The sequence below is a fragment of the Siphateles boraxobius genome, unplaced genomic scaffold, assembly GCF_051911475.1.
Source record: "Siphateles boraxobius isolate OS27281-9 unplaced genomic scaffold, OSU_SipBor_1 37, whole genome shotgun sequence".
NCBI lineage: Eukaryota > Metazoa > Chordata > Actinopteri > Cypriniformes > Leuciscidae > Siphateles > Siphateles boraxobius.
The window spans coordinates 1,795,001-1,817,500 of record NW_027508997.1 but is presented as its reverse complement, the minus strand read 5'-3'; the positions used below and the strand labels follow the sequence as shown (position 1 = coordinate 1,817,500).

The 22,500-nt window shown below is 38.6% G+C and overlaps 1 protein-coding gene across 4 annotated transcripts in view; it reads left to right on the top strand.

Moving 5' to 3' along the window:
• smoc2 (SPARC related modular calcium binding 2) overlaps positions 1–22,500 on the top strand; it is a 42,038-nt gene that overhangs the window by 647 nt on the left and 18,891 nt on the right. Inside the window, exons 2-7 of one of the 4 annotated variants that reach the window (XM_077196941.1) lie at positions 10,927–11,089; positions 16,632–16,738; positions 16,883–16,982; positions 17,826–17,870; positions 20,708–20,758; positions 21,134–21,205. In XM_077196941.1, coding sequence (XP_077053056.1) covers positions 10,927–11,089; positions 16,632–16,738; positions 16,883–16,982; positions 17,826–17,870; positions 20,708–20,758; positions 21,134–21,205 — 538 coding nt within the window. Of the gene's footprint in view, positions 1–10,926; positions 11,090–16,631; positions 16,739–16,882; positions 16,983–17,825; positions 17,871–20,674; positions 20,759–21,133; positions 21,221–22,500 lie in introns of all 4 variants that reach the window. The other 3 variants (XM_077196940.1, XM_077196939.1, XM_077196938.1) reach the window with 3 other exon arrangements.

The window sequence follows — 22,500 nt, the reverse complement described above, 5'->3', positions numbered from 1 at the left end:
TACTAATAATATGATGCTTTTTTATATACTTAATATTACTTTTCTTTTTACACTTTAAATGTATACACTGTAAAATGTTTTATCCAGTAGCCTTTATGTGGCACCATCAAAATTAACTGTTTTACCTTTTCTTTTTTTTAAAGAAAAAAATGTAATTTACCCCAGCAAAAGTGTATGTGTCTGATCAGGTAGAAATAATTCCTGATTGTAAATGCAAAATTTTAACTTGTGGTAATTTTAACAGTGTGGTAAAATATAGTAATACTAATTTATCCTCAGATCCAGAATGCATCTTTATTCGCCAAGTATGTTAAGTGTTTTTTCCTAAATAAGCCAGTTTGAAATGGGTTTATTTTAGGTTTCGCACTGTGAGTTTGGGTCTATACTCAGAGCATCTTTGTGCTTGTTTTGTAAAGCGAGAAGCTCGGATACTAGAGTAAGGTGAGATGGGTAATCATGGGAATCCTATTTAGGCTTCAAGAGTAGTGATGTTTGTGCACTCACAATTCAGGAGGGTAACCAGAGATCCACAAGCTTTCTCTCAAACAATCGCACACACTCACACACACACACACACACACACACACACACACACACACACACACACACACACACACACACACACACACACACACACACACACACACACACACATACACACACACACACACACACACACACACACACACACACACACACACACACACACACACACACACACACTAGCTCCTGGGTCAAATATGATCAAACCCAAACGTTGGGTTAAAATGTAATTAAAAAATTAACCCAAAGGCTGGGTTTGTCCATATTTGACCCAAAGTTGGGTTGAAATAACCCAGCAATTTTTTAAGTGTCTAACCCACCCTTGCCCTAAACCTACCCTTAACCTAATTATATCCTTATCCCTAAAACTAAGTCTTGACCCTCAAACAGGCCTTTAAAGGGGTCTCAGAAAGTCCTCAAATGTCCTCACTTCACTGTCTTTGTCCTCACTCCGGTCCTCACAAAGTACAAGTACACACACACACACACACACACGCATACACACATGAGAGCTACAGGTGCACACCCACCTAATGCTTTCCCTTATACTGTATGTGACAGGCGCTTGGTTTTGCCTGCTAAGTGCTGGGAACAGAGATATTCTCCCTCCCTGCGGCCGCTTGCCTCTACATGGACGTCTGCCTGTGTACACAAGGTTAGGGCTGCTGATTGCGGGAAGCCGCTCCCCATTAACCGAGTGAGAGAGTGAGTGTAGCTTGTCCCAGTGGGATATGACCGCTAGAGAGAGAGAGAGCGATGCACAGGCACATTTGTCCATCCAGAGCCTGGACACAGAGCAGCTTTGATGGACCTCGAAACCCAAGCATTTCTGTCCAACCAACCCCTTCCCTACCCTGCCGAATGCCAGAGAGGCTTTGCACTTTCAATAATGAGACAGGAAATGGCCCACTTTCTAATCCATAAATGTTGTTAAATGGTCACTATTTGTGTACCTGTCAGGAGTTGCAACAAATGTAGTATGTAATAAAGTGTGCTTTGCAGCTGTTTGGTATCATTTACATTTGTGGTCACATATTTTGTTCTTTACCAAAAGCACTGAAAATATGCAAAGCTAAATGCACATGTGAGAATCAAATGAACAGAGCGTAAAAACAAAAAAAGAAAGAAAGATGTGCTACATATGTAACAATGTTATTTTAGTATCATTGAAATTTTTATTTCTATACATAACATTGTCATTTAATTTCAGTGAAAGTTTTAGTAATTTGTTGTTTTGTCATGTTTTTATATATTTTTATTTCAGTTTTTGTTTTAGTTATTTTATCAACTTACAGTAAACTAAACGAAAATGAGAAATGTGACCCCCCCCCCCCCTCCCCCCAATATCAGTCATAACATTTATTTTATATTAAGTAAGGACATTTTTTTATGGTTTTAGTTTTAGTTAACTAAAATAACCCTGATTTGGAATCCCAAGAGTGCTATTTATTCACTGTGTTGAAACTGATCAGCGCTCTGCTGTGATTTCACGCAGTCCGGTCCCTTCTGTGCCACGAGCCGCTGAGTCTTGGCCTGGCGTTGTGTTCCTGGTGCTGATGGAGGCTGTTAGCACCACAGCCAGAGATACAGTCGCTGTCAATGTTTCTCTGCTGGCATCTGCTGTTGCTCGGCCTTCTGGGATGGCAGCTATGTAGCACAGGCATGAATCAGGGCCTGTGATGACGAGGTCTCCTGGGCACCTGCTGCAGTTCGTGCCGGAAAAGGAAGATATGCTGTTATTTGAGAGCGAGAGAGAGAGAGAGAGAGAGAGAGAGAGAGAGAGAGAGAGAGAGAGAGAGAGAGAGTAAATGGGGATTTAATTCACGTAAGCTTATAGGTACGAACCCCTCGCAGGGCTCCGTTTAAATAAACTTGCCGTCCTGAGGTGTCAGATTCACCTGTACTAGTTTGTCATTAGACACAGTCCAGTCGCTAGAGTTGCCATCTTGATCCCATCAGAAAGGCTGCATCCTGAATCAGAACAAAATTGATTATTATAATAATAACATTAATAATAATTCATTCCATTTATATAGCGTGTTTCTCGTCACTCAAAGTGCTTTACATAGAAGGGGAAATCTCCTCAACCACCACCAATGTGCAGCATCCACCTGGATGATACGACAGCAGCCATATTGCACCAGAACGCCCACCACACACCAGCTTACTGGTGGAGAGGAGACATAGAGCCAATGAGTATATATATATGGGGATGATTAGGAGGCCATGATGGACAGAGTCCACTGGGCAAATTTGGGATTTTTAATGACCACAGAGAGTCAGGACCTCGGTTTAACGTCTCATCCGAAGGACGGTGCTCTTTGATAGTAGTGTCCCCATCACTATACTGGGGTGTTAGGACTCACACAGACCAGGGTGAGCGCCCCCTGCTGGCCTCACTAACACCTCTACCAGCAGCAACCTAGTTTTCCCAGGAGGTTTCCAATCCAGGTACTAACCAGGCTCAACCCTGCTTAGCTTCAGTGGGAAACCAGTCTTGGGGTACAGGGTGATATGGCTGCAGTTTTTTTAGAAGACAATATAATTGCAGTCTATTGTCTATTGTCAAAAGCATAGTGAAGTATGAAGTGGCCCTTAAAGAGAAGGCACTTTCACACCAAGCAGTTTTCTGTTGATTAACGCAGTAAATTCGCTTGACAAACTTTAAACCCAATGCGAAATCTGCATGAGGAAATATTTAGTTCTTGCGCTGCATTCCATCGGGTGGATTCCTATTGAAATTTGCCGAACAACGATAAGTGTGACCGCACCTTGAATCAATCCATGAAGGGGATTATGGGAAGGAATGCACAGTTGTCAGGCTCAGAGTGCTGTGATTTACGAAGGAACGCTCTGGTCGACACCTCTTCGCTCATTATTTACAGGTTGAGTAGGGATGCCTCTACATCTAAACGTTAACAAATGTCTGTGGATAGTTAACCTGGAGGTCAGAGGTCATCCCATCTCACTCCTCTTACTCAGCTTGGCAGAGCGGAATGTGGGAGGAAGAGCAGTGCAGCGCAAACCCTCATCTACTTTCTCACACACATACTCACACACTCACACACATGCATGCACGCACGCACGCACACACGTTTGCTAAAAGCAGACTGATCTCAGAGCAGTGAGCTGCTGTATTATGTTGTCTTCTATGTCTCTGATGTCCCCAGAGTGTGTATGTGAAGTTTTAGCTTAAAAACCCCACAGATATTTTTTGTAGCATGTTAAAATTATCACTTTCTGAGGGTGAGCAAAAACGCACCGTTTTTTTTGTGTGTGTGTCCCTTTAAATGCAAACGAGCTGCTGCTCCCGGCAAAGAGGGTGGAGCTTCACGAGCTCATGCGTTAGATTTATGTAAATTTTAGGTTTATATTTTAGGGTTAGTGATGTCACTAACCCTTGAAGAAGCTCATTGTAGTCCCTACCAGTCGTTTGTTGTAGTCCTTAAAAAGCGATTTCTGTAAAAGAAAATGTCTCCCTTTGCTTTGAACGTTTATGCTCAAACAGCAACATTAGAAACTAACTAAAGTTAAATAAGGGAAATCATAATCAACCACCCCTTAAAAGAGGCTGTAATTGAAGGATGGACATTATATAAAATAATACACACGCATAATACTCATTTCATATGCAAAAAAGCTGTTTAAAATGGTTTTGGTGAAAATGAAATTTTACTAACATCTAAAAACATTTCTAACATATTGTAGTAATGTAGAATCTATTTTAGTGAACCAGAGTTTAAAAAATACATTATCACCCTCGCTGTTTGGCCCAGTGAAACTGTTCTACATGAATATCAGATGCACATTTGCATAGTAGAAGACTCATAACTCAGCTGTGCCAAATACCTTTGAAAATCATTAGGAGCAGTTCTGTTTTCTGCACCAGTTCCACATATAGCACTAGCAGCACATTTTCCACATTTGCTTTCTTGAGTATGACACTTCTTTTCATGAGACTAATTTTGAGCAATACTGTGCACTAGAAGGGAAAATTGACACAAAAGGGAAAAATTCTGTCATCATTTACTCATCTTCCTGTCGTTTCAAACCTGCATGACTTTCTTTCTTCTGTGGAACATAAAAGAAAAATTATTGTAAAGTGTTACAAGAAAATATTTTGAGATTCGTCTTTTTTTGTCCATACAATAGAAGTCAATGGTGACCAAAACTGTTAAAAATATCTTATTTTATGTTCCAAAGAAAAAAAAAGAAAGTCATACAGGTTTAGAACATGAGGGTGAGTAAATGATGGCAGAATTTGTAAACATTTAGGGTGTATTGTCCCTTTAACAGACAGAAAAAGCCAGTAAAATCCAACGTTTGGTGGTTTCAGACAGAATGAAATACGGGCATATTGTTTGTCGTTCCTCTGTGATTTTCCATTTTTAAACCGCTTGAGCTGGTCTTCCCTTCCACACCACCCTTCCGAAATCCATGTATATCAGTCAGTTCATAACAGAGGCTGTTCAAATGGTGGCCGTTATTCATACGCAAAACTATGCACCTGCACGAGAAGAAAAAACATCTTTTTTCTCTCTCATCCTTCACATGACTAGCAGCAGGCTTTCCCTTTTCTTGCCGATTTTTCACAGCAATTAAAGGCTTTTCTCTTTGATTGAGTTAATAGCCTGGATCTAGGCTGTCACTTTCTTCCATTTCCACTATGCTGGAGACTAACGATGCCTAGCCAATCCCAGGAAGCCCCCGTCGGGACCCTTTCACACGTCTGCGGGCTCTCTCTCGCTCTCTGCCTGGCCCCCATTGACCCTTTGCGGCCAAGGTGTGAGGGGCCTCTCTGGGTCTGTGGTCGGGAGGCCCCCCCATCCTTTCTGGGGCCCCTCGACCCCCATGTGGCCCTCTCTGGGGCACAATGCATTCTCTGCTGGAGTTTGGCCCCTTGATCACTGCTTTCAATCCCACAATGCCTCACTCCCAAAAGAGGGTAATAGGATTTGAGGTTTGTGTTCTGGTGGGTCTTCTGAAAAATGTCATTTTTCTCTCTCCTCATTTCTTTCGGTTCTTCCAGCTTAGCTTTTCATCTATATTGATTTTTTCTTTGGGAGGGAATGATAAAAACAAAAGATAAAGAAACAACAAAGGGGCGGGGCTGCTGTGGAGCACTAGAAGAGTGATTCGGGAAAAACAGACTCGTTTTGTCTGCACTTCTTTGCAGTAGGTTAGAAGATTATTCACATAAACATTTATCCGCTCACACATCCGTTGTGTTAAACGGAAGCTAAAGCATGTTCGCTTGTTGTGCGAGAACCAATGAGGTTCATTCTCGTGTTACGCAGCACGTTTGAGCTTCAGCACGAACCAATGAGGTTTGTTCTCATGTACGCAACACATTTTAGCTTCCGAACAAGCTTTATTCTCGCGCATCAAGCAAGTTTAGTTGAGATTCTTTTTATGTTCGCTGATCAATGTTTATATGTGAATAAAATTCAATCTGTTCATCATATAAAGTGATCGTGTTTCTGTAGAAAATTTTGACTAATCCGCTCAGTTCATATGGATTAGTGCTGGCTTTTCGATCTGTCTATAAAAAGACTTCATTAAGGTCTTTCTGACATTTATCAGCCTTCCCTCAGAAATATGATATGCATCACTGCTTTAACTCCTAATAATTAGCTCCAATTAGAAACAAAAAGTCCTTCTACAACCTGAAACCTTTTTAAGTTTCACAAAGGATTAGTTCTAGTCAAGTTCTTCAGAAATACTGGCTCTCGAAAGTACCTAGAAACCAATAAACTGGTCTGAAGAACTTTTTTTTATCTTCCAAAGAGCCATATACCAAACTTGAACAAGCTATACACTGGAAAAAAATAGAGAAAGAAAAGAAAAATCTAAGGGTTAGTGTTGAACAAACCTGCTTGCACTAAATATTAAACTTCAGTTGCCATGCACATTTGAGCAAATTACTTGAATGCAAAATTGCGCAATGCTTTTTCTAGGAGATTGGATTTATGATTTTCAAATTAGTGAAACGATATAATTATCTTTTGACCTTGGACTGTATGTAACATCTAGCAACCACATAGCAACACACAACAAATCTACTTCAGGAAAACCTGTGTGAAAACATGAATACATAATATATTAATACATACTGTATAAATGGTAACACTTTACAAAGAGGTTCATTAGTTAACATTAGTTAATGTATTAACTAATATGAACTAACAATGAGCAAAACATTTGTTACAGTATTTTTTAATCTTTGTTAACGTTAGTTAAAAATAGAGCTGTTCATTGTTTGTTCATGTTAGTTCACAGTGCATGAACTAATGTTAACAAATACAACCTTTGATTTAAATAGCGTATTAGTAAATGTTGAAATTAATATTAACTAAGATTTTAAAAAAGTATTGTTCATTCTTAGTTCATGTTAACTAAGGTAGCTAACTAATGTTAACTAATGAACCTTTATTGTAATAATGAAATAACACTGCTAGTGGAACAGAAATTGAACAAGTCTCTGATGTTTGTTCAGAAAGAGTCCCGAATGTGATCCTGTCACTGTTCTCATGGTGCAGAAAGCATCTGAGGACTGGTTCTGGTGGTCCTCTGGTGTCTCTGGGACCAGCTGTTGATGCTGTATACAGACAGAGGTCGTGGGTGGTTTCAGATTCCCCTGGAGATGTTCAATGGACGTGTCTCGGTTTGGCTGCGGCTGAATCGATTGGTGATTATTTGGCCGTGTCTGTGTTTGTGGGGTCTCGTTTGGGTCGATCTCAACTGTTGAATCGTTAAATGCGTCTTGGCCGTGATGAGGTCTTGGTGGTCGCCGTGTTGATTTTGTCCATGTCTCGGACGCCAGCTGTGACCGAATTGAACCGCGTTGGCTGAAATTGCTTGGCCTGTGTGTGAGGATTGTGAACTCTGTCTTGGCCGCGGTCGCGGGATGACCATCGTGGCCGATTGTGTTTGGCTCGGCTCTCCGGGCAGAATGTGTTTCCTGACATCTCTGTCGGGACTCCTGCGAGCTCACTGACAGCAGCGCTGAAAATGACGGAGCGGAAGGGGCACAGGGTCACAGCTGCAGAGACCAGAGGGAGAGGGCCAAGGGAAGATAAAGAAAGCGCATGTGTGTGAGAGAGACACAAAGAAAACGCAAGAGAGCGAACAGGGTGAGAACAGAGAGAGAAAGACTGTGTGTTTGTTAAAGATAAAGACAGAGAGAGAGAGGGGAAGAAAGAGATTTTGTGATGGGACAGAGTTTCGAGGGGGGTCTGGGTCAGTGTTAGCCATGATCTCAGACAGCGTGAGTCTGTCAGTCACAAACCGGCACACACAGACCCCAAACAATAAACTCCAGACATGAGACCCTCTTATTCACGACTTAATGTTCATTCATTCATAAATAGTCTGAATTAAGGGTAAAAAGGAGCCTGTTGTGGCAGAGCAGAGGATGATGAAGAGGACTGTTGTCCTTTTGAAGCGCAGTTTCTGTCACACATAGAGACAGGATGTACTGCTGCTAATCAAAACAAAATTGAAATCGCGAAAGGCCAAGTGCAATAAATAAACCTCAAAAGGGGTGTGATTTAATTAAATAAATATATCGCCTACATGCATGTTACAAAAATAACTGTATGGCCTTACTGAGAGAATAACTAAAAAAAGTGGATTTCACTTTTAGACAATTTTGCAGGTCAAGTACAATGGGAAAATATAATTAAAATAACAGAATAAAATAATAATAATAATAATTTTAGTGACACCCAACTAAATATAAAATTTAGCTGTGTGTGGACAGAGTTGGAATTTTTTTTATATAAAAATTATATTTTATATATTTACTTTCAGTCGACTTTGAAGGTCAGGTAAAATGTGAATGCAAAATTGGGCCCTTTTTCATTAAGTTTGGATTTGGCAATTAATAAAAAAATAATAATAAAAGGAAATGAAATGAAATAAAATAAAAGCAACAAATAAAAATAACTGTGGATTGAGAGCTGAATACAATGTGAAATTGGTTCCATTTTCATTCAGTTTACTTTTGAAATAATAATGACTAAGTAGTACTACTACAAATTTTAGTAGTAAAAAAAACATTGTGGTATATCTAAAACAAAGCAAAACAAAACATGGCTGATATCAAGAGAGCAAGGTGGCCAACTCAGAGTACAATTACACTGATCAGAGACTGTGAGCTATGTTTCATTAAGAGTAGAGTAGAGCGATAAAATGATTTTTATAGCAGCTAAGAAGAGTTCATATTGAGAACTATGACTTTTTATTGACTTAGGTTTCAATTTCAGATAGTGTTGAGAAGTGTTTTAGGAGAGAATTATTTATTTGTATATATATATATATAATTATAATTCATAAAATATTAGCTCAAATGATCTGATCTGCTATCCACATTGATTCTACATCTCTATATTATGTTGTTATTGTAGAAAGTTTTTGAGAAACATTTGAGACAAATTGGTTATACCTTAACAAAACATCTTAACCAAGATCTTAATTTAGTCTCCTAAGCTATGAAAGAGAAACCTCTGAGCGATACACCTCAAACACCTCAAACACACACACACGCACGCACGAACGCACGCAAACACACACACACACACACGCACACACGCACGCACGCACGCACGCACGCACGCACACACACACACACACACACACACACACACACACACACACACACACACACACACACGCACGCACGCACGAACGCACGCAAACACACACACACACACACGCACGCACGCACGCACGCACGCACGCACACACACACACACACACACACACACACACACACACACACACACACACACACACACGAACTCTAGATTTACGATCAGAGATGACAGCAGAGCTGTCTCCCATCGCCAGGGGCAAAGGGCTGATCCTCAAACCCCCTCTGAAACCATCTTCCAGGTGCAGACTTCCCTCACACACACACACACTCACAGAGAGAGAGTGAGAAAGAAAGTCATTTGTAGGGTGTCAGCCAGTGCTAATTTTTGAGTGGGTAATGATCCTACCTATCAGCTTTATATGAAGAATCTGTTTCCTTTCAACACTACTTTGATTTGTTCCTCGCGGCTGATTTATTGGCCACAGGTGAGTGTGCCTGTGTGTGTGTGAATACCTTTTCAAGTTATTTTTGTATTCTCCAGGTTAACAGATGATAACTCATCCAAACATTAAACACACACCTGGGCAGATAATGTCCCGACACAAAGCAAGTCGATTTCCTGTTCACTCTTGAATTCGTCGATGAGGTGATGTTTGCAGTGTCATTGAACGTGCATTGGTGCACAAAGAGCAAAATACACAGTATTCAATCAATGTGAGTGTGCGAGCTGTACCTGTGCAGGTGTGAGAGTGACAGACAGATAAAAGATCTGCACAAGAGCCCGTCAGCACCTCTGCCTTTCTCCCACAATCCCTCATTCACAAACAAGACGTGACATGGGATGGGAGACGTGGAGGGGTGTGTGAAGGCATTTTGTCTGTGTGTGTTTTGTTTGCACTTGTGTGTGTGTATTAATCACTAAATGAATGTGATGGAACAATGGAACAGTGTGATGAGCTCAAAAGATGCCAAGCCCTTCACGGGCAACTATCCTGAGCCCACCAAACAAAAAAACCCCATCATAACAGTATAACATAATATAATACTTGTGTTTCTCTTTATTTTTATGGTCCTTTTAACACATTCTGTTAGCTATAAGTAATGTTGCACCTACATGTCCACTAACTCTCATTAGAGTATTAGTTGAGTAGTAGACTGGTAGGGTTAGAGTTAGAGGAAGTTGACATGTAGTTGCGAAAGTTATAGTCAACAGAATGTTGATAAGGGACCATCAAAATAAAGTGTTACAAATAAGTTTGCACAAAAGGCACAGAAATAATTATGCTGCCTTGTAAGATACTTTCTTTAGGATGAAGGTGTCATCATATGTATCCTTCCTGGAGATTACAACAGGCTAAGTGAAAAAATAATAATACAGATTTTGAGGGGTTTTTTTTGTCTTATTCGCTCTTGAATGGTTTAATAGCGCTTGAATGAATGAAAGCGTCATAATGTAACGCTAGCCAAAAAAAGCTGCGTTAATTGCATTACATTATTGCGTGTTAACACGTTAAATATAATTATATATAATTGATTTAATATATATAGTATATTTAAAATCGATCTAATATATATTGTATATTTAATTTAATTTTTAAAAGTATAATTTAAAATAAAATCTTAATATATTATCAGTTTAAATATTAAATATATTGTTAAATATGTATTTTTTTAAATTGAAATAGCATTTGTTACTTTACCCAATATTTGTATGTATTTTTACACTTATTAAAGAATCACATTTTGCTTAGTAATATGCTAAAATCTCTCTCTGTCTGTCTCTACAGTTTCTGCGCGTGGAGCAGGATAAAGAATGCAATATGGATTGTTCCGGAGCTCCTCGCAAGCCGCTGTGCGCATCAGACGGACGGACCTTCAGTTCCCGCTGCGAGTTTCTCCGCGCAAAGTGCCGTGACCCTCAGCTGGAGGTCATCCGAGGCCAATGCAAAGGTCAGAGTTCACCAATCATGCTTGAGCTGCTGCTGGTTGGCCTGATGCCCTTTGTGGGCCAGGGTTGAGGCGAGCAGGGTTAAATCCATCAAGGGATAAATGATTCTTTGACGAGACGAGTGGGATTTTATAGAGTACAACACATTATCCTCTATGACGTTTCGAATTGTACTCTTAAGAGGCGTTCACACTAACAGTGATTTGTAACAACAAAATTACCTGAACTGAGGCGACACGATTGAAGCAGACCACTCCTTATTTTCCGTATCAGAGCATCCTAAATTAGAAAAAAAGTTTGTTTAAAATCAAATATATAATATAATCATAATATAAAATCTAAATAAAAACCCATTCAAATGTTTTAACTTACATTTAATGCCTCTGGAACAACTTTTCTTTTCCTTATGATATAACCAAGGCCACATAATATTCACTTTTTAATCAAGTTAGACTGTGTATTCATTTCCTGTTGGTTGCACATGACATTTTAGTTTAACTCTTTTTTATTGTTTTTCCCCAATCAGAGAGATGATAAAAGACAGACAATACAGTGTTTGTTTCGACATATAGACCAAGAAATACAGATGAAAATAAGCAGATATCTTACTCTCTGATTCAACAACAAAAACAAAAGAAACAAAGGAATTATAAATGGTTGCTTCCATACATGCTAGTATGTTACAAAACAATACCAGTAAGAATAATATGAATGTATTATGCATGTACAGTGTGGTAGCAAAATATATAAAATACAGCAAAAACTGTAAATATTACTAAGAAAAAAACAAAAAACAAAAAACAAAACAAAAAAAAAAACAACAAAAACAACTTTGCACCTTTTTTTAAACAATCACTGCCAGCTGTCAAGAAAACCAAATACAATTGTTTCCCTTTTTTTATGTACTAGGATTCTTAATCAAACAGGGACAAGAGAGAGGACAAAATCAGCAAGGGTCAAAAACAGAGGAGTGGTTACGTAAAGGGTTATTTCTAGGAAAATTAATATTTTTTAAAATACAAAAGAAAAGGTTGCCAAATCATGTGAAATTGTTCTGTTCTACCAATCATTGTAAATCTAATTTTTTCTATTTGAATACACTGCAACAGGTCGTGCATCCAATGGGAGTAGCTGGGTGGAAATGGATTTTTCCAGTTCATCAGTATAAGCCTTTTGGCAATTATTAAGCAAAAAGCTAAAGCGTTTGACTGTATAGATGATAAGGACACCTTTGCGGGATTAAGGCCAAATAGTGCCACTAAAGGGCACGGTTCAACATCTAAAATAAAAACGTCCGAAATTGACTTGAAGATTGATGTCCAGAAGGAGGTCAACGCTGGGCAAAGCCAAAAAGTATGATAAAGAGTAGCCGGGGCTTGTCGACATCGGTCACACGTAGGATCGAGATCAGGGTTTATTTTAGACAGTTTAGCTTTTGTCCAGTATATTCTGTGCAACAGTTTAAACTGTATTAGTGAGTGGCGAGCGCAAATAGAGGTGGTGTGTACACGACAAAGGGCCTTTGACCATTCCTCATCAGTAAAAATATGATTAAGATCTGATTCCCAATTCTGCTTAATTTTAGACATGGCTGAAAAATCTGAGAGTGCAGTAAATGAAAAAATTGTTTTGTAAATATTGGAGACAGCACCTTTAGAGACTTTTATTTCTAAAACTTGATCAATTTCTTGTTTCAGAGGTGCATGAGGAAAGTGAGAAAATCTATTTCTTATGAATTCACGAGTCTGAAGATATCTAAAGAAGTGAGTTTTCGGGAGATTAAATTTATCTGATAAATATGAAAAAGTTACAAAAGTATTATCGTGGAAGAGGTCATTAATATCTACAATGCCCCTTTTAAACCATAGTGCGAAGGCTCCATCTGAAATGGAAGATAAAAAAGAAGGATTTTTATATATGGGAGACAGACCCGACATTTTCTGAAAGCCAAAGTGTTTTCTAAATTGTTGCCAAATTTTTAGGCTGTGCAAAACTAAAGGGTTTGAAGAATAGTGAGAAAATTTTATAGGAATAGAAGAACATAACAAAGCATGTAAAGAGACTCGGCTACAGGAGTCGCATTCTATTTCAACCCATGCCGGAACCCAATGACAAAGACCATAATGTGACTGACTCCAATATAAAATGCTATGAATGTTTGCTGCCCAGTAATAAAATAAGAAATAAGGAAGTGCGAATCCACCTAATCTTTTGGGTTGCTGAAGGGATAACTTCTGGATTCTTACTGGGCCTCCGTTCCAAATAAAATCTGAAATCACTCGATCTAATGACTTAAAGAATGCTTTTGGTATAAATACCGGGATATTTTGAAATAGAAATAGAAATTTAGGTAAAATATTCATTTTTATGGCATTAATTCTACCTACAAGTGAGAGTGGGAGAGTTTTCCACCTAGCAAGATCTTCTTTTGCTCTCTCCAAGATTGGAATAAAGTTATGTTTGAAAAGATCTACATATTTCCGTGTTACTGTAACTCCCAGATAACGAAAATGATCTGAGGCTGATTTAAATGGAAGAGCTGATACTAAAAGAGCTCTTGCGGCTGTGTTAATTGGAAAAAACTCACTCTTATGCAAGTTTAATTTATAACCTGAGACACTACCAAATTGTCCTAGAATACTTAAAACATGTGGAAGACAAGTTTCTGGATCTGAGATATATAACACTACGTCATCGGCATAAAGGGAAATTTTTTGTTCTTTTCCTGCTCAATGGATTCCAGTGATCTTGCCATTAGTACGAAAAGAGATTGCAAGAGGTTCTATCGCTATAGCAAACAAAAGTGGGGACAGGGGGCAACCCTGTCTAGTCCCACGGTGAAGAGAAAAATATTCAGAACTAATACCATTTGTTTTTACCGAAGCCAAAGGGGAAGAATATAAGAGTTTTACCCAGGACACAAATTTATCACCAAACCCAAATTTTTTTAATGTACAAAATAAATAGTCCCACTCAACACGGTCGAAAGCCTTCTCTGCATCGAGAGAGACTAGGGCTTCTGGCATGTATGAGTCTGATGAGGTATAGATTATGTTCATCAGCCTTCTAAGGTTAAAGAAGCCTTGTCTATTTTTTATAAAGCCAGTTTGGTCCGGATGAATGATGTCTTGAATAACAGTTTCCAACCTTAGAGAGAGAATCTTGGCCAGGATTTTCACATCTACATTTAGAAGGGAAATTGGACGATAAGACCCACAATCTAGTGGGTTTTTATTAGGTTTCAAGATCAGTGAGCACATGACATTTTATGTTGTCTTTAAAATCACTATATTTGAACTGGGAATTTAATAGGAAAAATTTAGCAGTATTTATGACCGGTGAATTTCAATTGAATAAAAAATGTGTGCTTTTCGACAATTTTGAAACATCTTTGCTTGGGGTAAAGATCTTGATGGGGATCTTGTCCATGTAAAAATAAATGCACAGTGGTGCCTTCATATCTGTGAAAGATCGGTGGTCATTTGTATGAGAGACTGACAAAACACTGTCAGTACCCACAGAGGTCAAAGGTCAGATGGCTCTCAAACACTCTCATTGTATTAGGCTCGGCCGGAAGACTCTTGTGCCCTTTATCTTTTCTTTTTCTTTCTTTCTGTCTCCTGTTCACTCTTTCTTTCCCTACTAGTAAGCACAATGTGTCATTCTTACATTGGGATTAAAAAGGGTGTGAGAGAGAGAGAGTGAGAGAGAGAGAGAGAGAGAGAGAGAGAGAGAGAGAGAGAGAGAGAGAGAGAGAGAGAAAAAGAGGTACGAAACGAGGATAAATTATGTTCCACTAAAAAGAGAGTGAATGAAAACCAAAAAGGAATGATTAGATTGGGAAAAGAAGTACATGCACAAATTGTGCTAGCTGTGCACACGTATAATAAATGTTAAATGCATAAATAATAATTGTTCCTTGGCATAAAAATACAGCTTTTGAACCTTTTCATTTGCTCTGACCTATTTTTACATTTTTCCACTCTGGAAACACTCAGCGATCAGCGTCCTTCCTCTTTTAGTTAACATATTTACTTAACACATTTTCCAGCATCTATCCATTTCGATAAGCAAATGCCGTGATACTGTAATAAGCAATAAAATACATAATACACACAAATATTGCATAAAATAGCCAAGTTTAAATAGACTGAACTATATTTTAGTTACATTATTCAGTACTGAATGATACAGTATCCACATATAGTTCTAGGCTGACATTTATATCACCTGCAATGCATTCTGGGATTGCCTTACTCACCTTTTTTCATTGCCTTTTTTTTCGCCCTCTCATGCCATCCCAGACAGAAAGAGTTTGAATGATTTTCCCAGTGGAGAGAGTGAGTTTATGTCTCCACTGAAATTAAATTTCAAGACTGATGCGCTCTGGAAGATTTTCTGCCCAGCTGCATCATCGGCATACACACACATTCACAGATACTTTACAACCTGCTGGACACTTATCACCTCACACAGACTCAACACAGAGATATCCGTGATCCTTTCACCCCTGGACTGGTAGAGAGTTACTGATGACTCCAGTAGGACTGTTGATCCAATTCCAAAGCACACACATGGATCCACCACTTCCGAAACATCTTGAATTATTCTGTGTCTAAGAGATCACATGTCACAGCAAAAGAAACCAAGGCTTATTTCCTGCTTCATTTTCTTTCACCATTACCATTCTTTCCTTTCCTTCGAAAAAATAAAATAAAAAACACCAGTGCCACATCAGTCAGAGAGAGAGGACGCCAGAGGACTCGCCTGTCGGTTTGAATTTAATGCACTCGCTCTCTGTGGACTTTCTGTTTTCTATATTACACTGACACGATGAGCAGAATAGTGACTGTGTGTTTAAAGTGGAATGATGGGAAATAAAGGTTAAGGTTATATATAGAAAAGAGGATGGACAGAGTTGGTGAAAAAATTAATCAAGTTTATAGTACTTTTCAAGGTTTCCAAAGCAGAGTCGTCATGCATTTTTAAAGGGGCTCAAGTAGAAGTCCCGATTGATGATGATTGTGTGAAAGTGGATAGATAATGGAAGAATTTTCCATTTACAACAAATTACGGTAACCCTTTATTTTACAATGTCCTTATTCCAAGTTAAATGTACTTACTGTATTAATAACTATAAATTATGCATAGTTACTTTTTTAACCCTAAACTTGCAATTAAACCTAAACCAAACCCTTTTCCTAACCCTAGAGTAAGTACATGTAGTTAATTACTATTACTTAGTACTTAAATATGTAATTACACTGTAACACAGACATCATAAAATAAAGTGAAACCCAAATTGCCTATGAATGGACTTACCAAATTCAGACACGTCAATAATTTCTGCCTTTTTTATCTTAATTTTCAGATAGAGGGCTATACAAAATATTTTATTTTGGAAGTTGTATTTAAAAACGTTTTTAATGGACTCGACTCTTCATCCCACCTAGATGTTGGGAGGACAGTAACTGTTGATTATAATAACATGAATGGTTAAAACGTTCTTCTAACTTGCTGGATTTACCTGTTTTGTGTCTCCAGATACATCCAGGTGTGTGGCAGAGAAGAAATACACAGAGCAGCAAGCTAAGAAAGTCTTCCCACAGGTGTTCGTACCTGTCTGCAACCCTGACGGAACCTACAGCGAGGTAAGAGACAGGCAGATGATAGATAAATAGATAGATATATAGATAGATAGATAGAGAGATAGACAAGTATTTCACTGTCAAACGTCTTAGTTTTTCTGCCACTCCCTCTGTTTTTTTCTATTTTCTTCTGTATTTGATGAACAGGTTCAATGCCACAGCTACACTGGTTATTGCTGGTGTGTAACACCCAGTGGCAGACCCATCAGTGGCTCAGCAGTAGCCAATAAGAAACCCCAATGCCAAGGTACAATACAATATCTCTGCTGTTTTTTTTGTTTTGTTTGTTTGTTGTTTTTTTAAAACTTTATTTCATTGCATTCTTCAATCACATTTTCTTTGTTTGCAAAAGAGATTTTCACAGCATCAATAATATTCTAAAGTGAGTCCAAACTGTCTTAACCTTGATGACACGACCATGACGATTTGGCACATTAAAGTTAGGGAATATAAAACAAGAGACTAAGGCACCCAGAGCTCCTAACACAAGCTGTAAATGTGGTGTCTAAGCCAGTGAAAACTCTGAGCAATGCCAGAACAGAGCTAATCCTAATCTACGTAAACTTTTCAGCATAACAATACCACATAACCAAAGCCACATGCAGTAAACTACCATAGAACACACAAAACTGAAACTCTATCACTGCAGGCCATGAGTTCCTGGATCATAACATTGTTGGCTTGGCTCTGTACAACAACCACAACTTCACTAGAAAAGGACCAATTAGATTTAATTGCACATGCAACAGCTTAATCAGTTAGGTCTGGGGGAGCATCACTAAACAAATGCACGTTTGGCAAGCGAAGCGGCGAGCTCTAACATTCTTGCTCTTTTACTCCAAGATAGTGTCATATGGCTTTTACCCCCTGTAGTCTCCATAACATTATCATGTTCCCCTGTAGAGCTTAAACGATAATTAAAAACGTAAGTCGTTTTTCAAAAATAAAATCAACCATTCCTGGAACACTTGATCTGGGGAATATATTTGAGCGTTCAAATTTCTAGTCCAGTTAGAACGTACGAAAGGTCTAGGTGCAGATTTGCTAAAATGTTAGCGTGAGTAACCTGTGATTGTCCTGCTATTAACAGGGTCCAAGAATGGTAAAGTAAATCCGAAGGATCCAGGAAAATCAGGTAAATAGCCTCAATTATTCCTTTTGATATGGTAAAGACTTTCATGAGGGACAATCTGTACTGGCAGCTACGTTTTAATGTGTGTGTGTGTGTGTGTGTGTGTGTGTGTGTGTGTCTGTACTGCGAGTTGCGGCTTGCCATTCCAATATTTTGTGAATTGAGAGTGCTGAAGTTGCTTCAGGGCTGAAAGTAAATGATCGTATGTTGGAGTCGTTAAACAGAGAGACGATGTAATAACAGCCTTTGCCTTTCAGTCGTTAAAACGAAATCGAAGGGCTTCATAGTTTTGTCATAGTACCTCAGTGAACATTAACCACTTCACCTGGACGTCATTTCTCTTCTTTCCAGATGAAGACCTTTCTCATGCACTACTAATGCCACTGATTTCCCTCCTTTCACAAAGCAGAAGAGACCACCTGATTTCTAGAGAATCACCTTGTCTTTCCCCCTCAGTTTTAAGAGGAATGTCCTTTTCAGTTGAAACCCTTCCCAGACAGCAACATAGTGTCGGCCCATATAAAAATAAAAATATCCATACTTATAACTATAGATTATAATAAATAAATAAATAAAAACGTATGGCTTCCGGTAACGACGTAGGTCAAGCGGAAGAGTGACCTCTGACCCTGCGCATGGTGTATTGACGAACGTGAATGTGCAGAGGATAAAGCAAAATAAAACACCGGTCACAAATTAAAGGATTAGTTTACTTTAAAATGAGAATTAACCCATGATTTACTCACCCTCAAGCCATCCTAGGTGTATATGGCTTTCTTCTTTCAGATGAATACAATTGAAGTTATATTAAAAAATATCCTAGCTCTTCCAAGTTTTATAATGGCAGTGGATGGCAACCAAAAGATTGAAGCTAAAAAACGTGCATCCATCCATCATAACAAACTCCAAACGGCTCCAGCAGGTTAATAAAGGTCTTCTGAAGCAAAATTATGAGTTTGTGCAAGAAAAATATTCATATTTAACACATTACAAAGTAAAATTCTAGCTTCCGGCCAGATTGTATTCGTCTGAAAGAAGAAAGTCATATAATTTTAATTTTTGGGTGAACTAACCCTTTAACTGCTAATGCCAAACTCTATTGAAATCGATAATAAAAACGTTATTTTGTTAATGTAGAGCATTCCAAATCAGTCACTCATAAGGTTCCATGATGGTTACGATGCTACTGCCTATATATCGTAACCATACAGTATAAGGCAGCTTACTAAGTTTTGGAACAGATCCATTGTCAGAGGTGCGGCCAGGTCAGTAGTGCACATAGCACCATGATGATTTCGTGTCTTGGGTCATTTCCCGATCCCACGCCTTCTCCTTCTTCCCACCATTTCCTGTTGCTCCAGGGCCCTACCATGAAATAAAAGGCAAAATGCCACAAAAACATAGAAAATCATTGATGTGTTGAGCTACACTGAAATTTTAGAGTCATATAAATAACAGGGTCGGATCTCTTAATACTTTATCACTTCATCAGAGTGCTGACAGTGACTGTTCCCCAAGTTCCCCAACTGTTTCCCAAGGATGCTAGTAGAGAAACACACACCAAAAGAGAGAAGGGGCAGTTTGTTTTCTGGCCTCTGATGAGTTAATGGTGACCCTGGTGAGGTTAACCACACCTGCGGCTCTCAGCATTTAGGATTCCTGTGGCCAAAGCGTCTAACAGTCATCCATGTCTGATACGTCCTCTCTGCTTGTGTGCTTGTGTGTTGGCATGTATTCTTGCATGCCTGTTGGTCAGATCGATAAAGTCTGAACTAAACAAAAACATGTTTTTTTTTTTACAGGGAATGGGGTTTATTTCTGCATACAGGGTCCAACATTAATGTTTTGCCAGAGACAACTGACCAGATATAAATATTTCTTACCAGTCATGAAAATGTATTTTGCATTATTATTTATTTAAAAATACATTATTGTTGTTATTTATTATTTAATTTATTATTGTATAGGATCATTCTTTCTTTTGAATATAATATTGTCTTGAATGAATTCATTATTTACTACACTTGCAGCATCATATACTGTACAAGTGTAACGGATGTAGGTCAATAAGTGACTGCGGTCTTTAGCGTTCTTGTTAGTGCGCTCGCCTCCCACGCACAGTTCAATTCCTGTTCAGAGTGGGTCGAGTAGGACCGGTTACACAAGTCTCCATCTCGCAGTCAAAGGACACCAGTCACAAAAACATTATGATACGTAGTGTCGGCCCAGATCCAGCCCACATCTGGTATGCGTTGAATCCACGTACCAGACGTGGGCCGGATCTAGGCCGACACTATGTTGCTGTCTGGGATTTGAGGATATATTGCCATAAAAGTTCTAAAGGGGAAAACACTTCCTAGATAAACTATTTTTCAAAGCATATTTCTTAAAAAGCCATGTATTATGTTTATGTATGTTGCAGGTCATTCTAAAGTTACTGGCAAACTTGTTTTTATACTCACTTCAGCCATTTTTAACTCACATTTGGTGCTTGGAGTGTTCATGTTGGATGCGGTTTGCATTTCTTTAACACCTTAAAGCATTTACAGAATTCTGTATTTTTCTAACCACACTGCTTTTTGTCTTGATAAAGGCGTTTTATGGTGTCAAGCAAAGAGATTAAATGTTTGAACTGTGTTTTTCTTACAGTGATTCAGTTATAACCACTAAAAACCTCCTTCAACCCTTTATATTTCTTCTCTGTTTTATTATGTTTCTCCATCTCTCTAATCTGTCCTGGCCGGGCAATGTGCAAATGCTTCATGGCTCATGTGATGTGACTGTCTAGCTGACACTCGTAATTGTAGTTTCCTTGCAAATCTTCTCCAATCTAAACGCAGATCCTTCAACGGTTTTCGCAGTGGAAACCCAGCCGTCCGCCGATGAGGAAGGTGAGTGTCACTGATGCCTTTAATTAAATGCCATTTAGGTCAAGCGGTCACTACACTCTTAGAAATAGGGTTGTGTCGGGCACTTCATATATAGAATGTTTTAGGGATAATTTTATGGATTTAGTTTTAATTAATTAATGTTATCATTTGTTTTTAATTTGAATGATATTTTATGAATTAAACAGCTTATAAACATACTTTATCAATAGTTTAAAAAAAAAAATAAACATTAAAGTATAATGCAATCATTTAAGACATTTATCTTTATATAGAACATTTTTGGCATAAAGCCTTCTTTAAAATTGAGTCAAGAACCCTGTTGAGTGTAGGTTTGGAACAGAACTAAAGTTTTGTGCATTTGCGTATGTGTTTTAGACATCATCGCTCAGTACCCTACACTCTGGACAGAACAGGTCCGCAGCAGACAAAACAAGACCAAACCACTATGTGAGTCACAGACACGTGAGTTTTTTTATTTAATTATTAAGAGAATTTTTTTTAAGAGAATTTATTTTTTTAAGAGAATAGAAAGAGAAAGCTAAAGAGACAAAGGCAGATCTGTCAGTATTATGAAACTCTGTTGCTATATAGTGGCACACACACACACACACACACACACACACACACACACACACACACACACACACACACACACACACACACACACACACACACACACACGTGAAGATCCAGCTCAATGTGGCACTCAGTCTTTGCCTGACATGTTGATCTAATAAAGGAATCAAGAGATGTCATTAAAACCCATCTGGGAAAAAAATTACGACATGAATTTAAAAACAGATCTAATTCTGATGACATTATTACAGAGTGTGTGCGTTTCTTAACAGACTCATTCGTGTGTGTTTGTCTATGTGTGTGCGTGAATCTTGATTTGCAATCAATAAAACGTCAGTGCAGTGAACGCTGATGGTTTTGATTACGGCTGATTCGTTGAGGTCTAAAGGGTGATTATCACTATTCAGAGAAGCTCAGAATAGAACTGAAAGAAAGACAGACAAAGAAAAGATGGGGAAAAAAGCATTTTCTGAAACAATGTTCACATGAAGCCAAAGACCTGACAACACCACAGACAAAGAGAGAGAGGATAACTATAAAAAGGATGTGGGCGAGAGAATACAGTACCTTAGCAAATGCATAGCAATGCACTAAATACCATTCCGAACAGCTTTGCAAAAGCTTAGCAACACCCAGGTAACTAGGGCTGCACAATTTATGGAAATTTGACTTTTTCACAAAATTTTCCCTCCCCATCATTTCCTTTTAATCTTTCTTTATTTTACTCACATAATCTTGCTTGCATTAGATGAGGCGGCTCAAAGCGTTGCTGGAGAGCTGTGTTGTGGCACATGACATGATTGGTTCCTGATGCAGAGAAATCTCACTCAAAGGTTGTGCTACATATGGATCATTCATGTGTTTCGGGCTGTCGTCTTGTGCGTGCATCTGAGCCTCATAGCTAAGCTTATGCTCAGGATTGAAAGAAAGCACTAAGATGCCACTGTTTTCCCAAAACTATTGTTTATGCAGCGATTCTCTGCCCAAGGTCACTATCTTCATTCAAAGGCACAGCAAACACAGGCACAGAGACAATATGTAAATATTTATGCTGGTGCAGGAGCCCGGTGCAGTCCTAATGTCATAAACATTCTTGCAGGCCCTCCATAAAGCACAAGCTCTCACTTTCACTCTCTCTAACTTTATCCCCTACAACATGCTGTCCA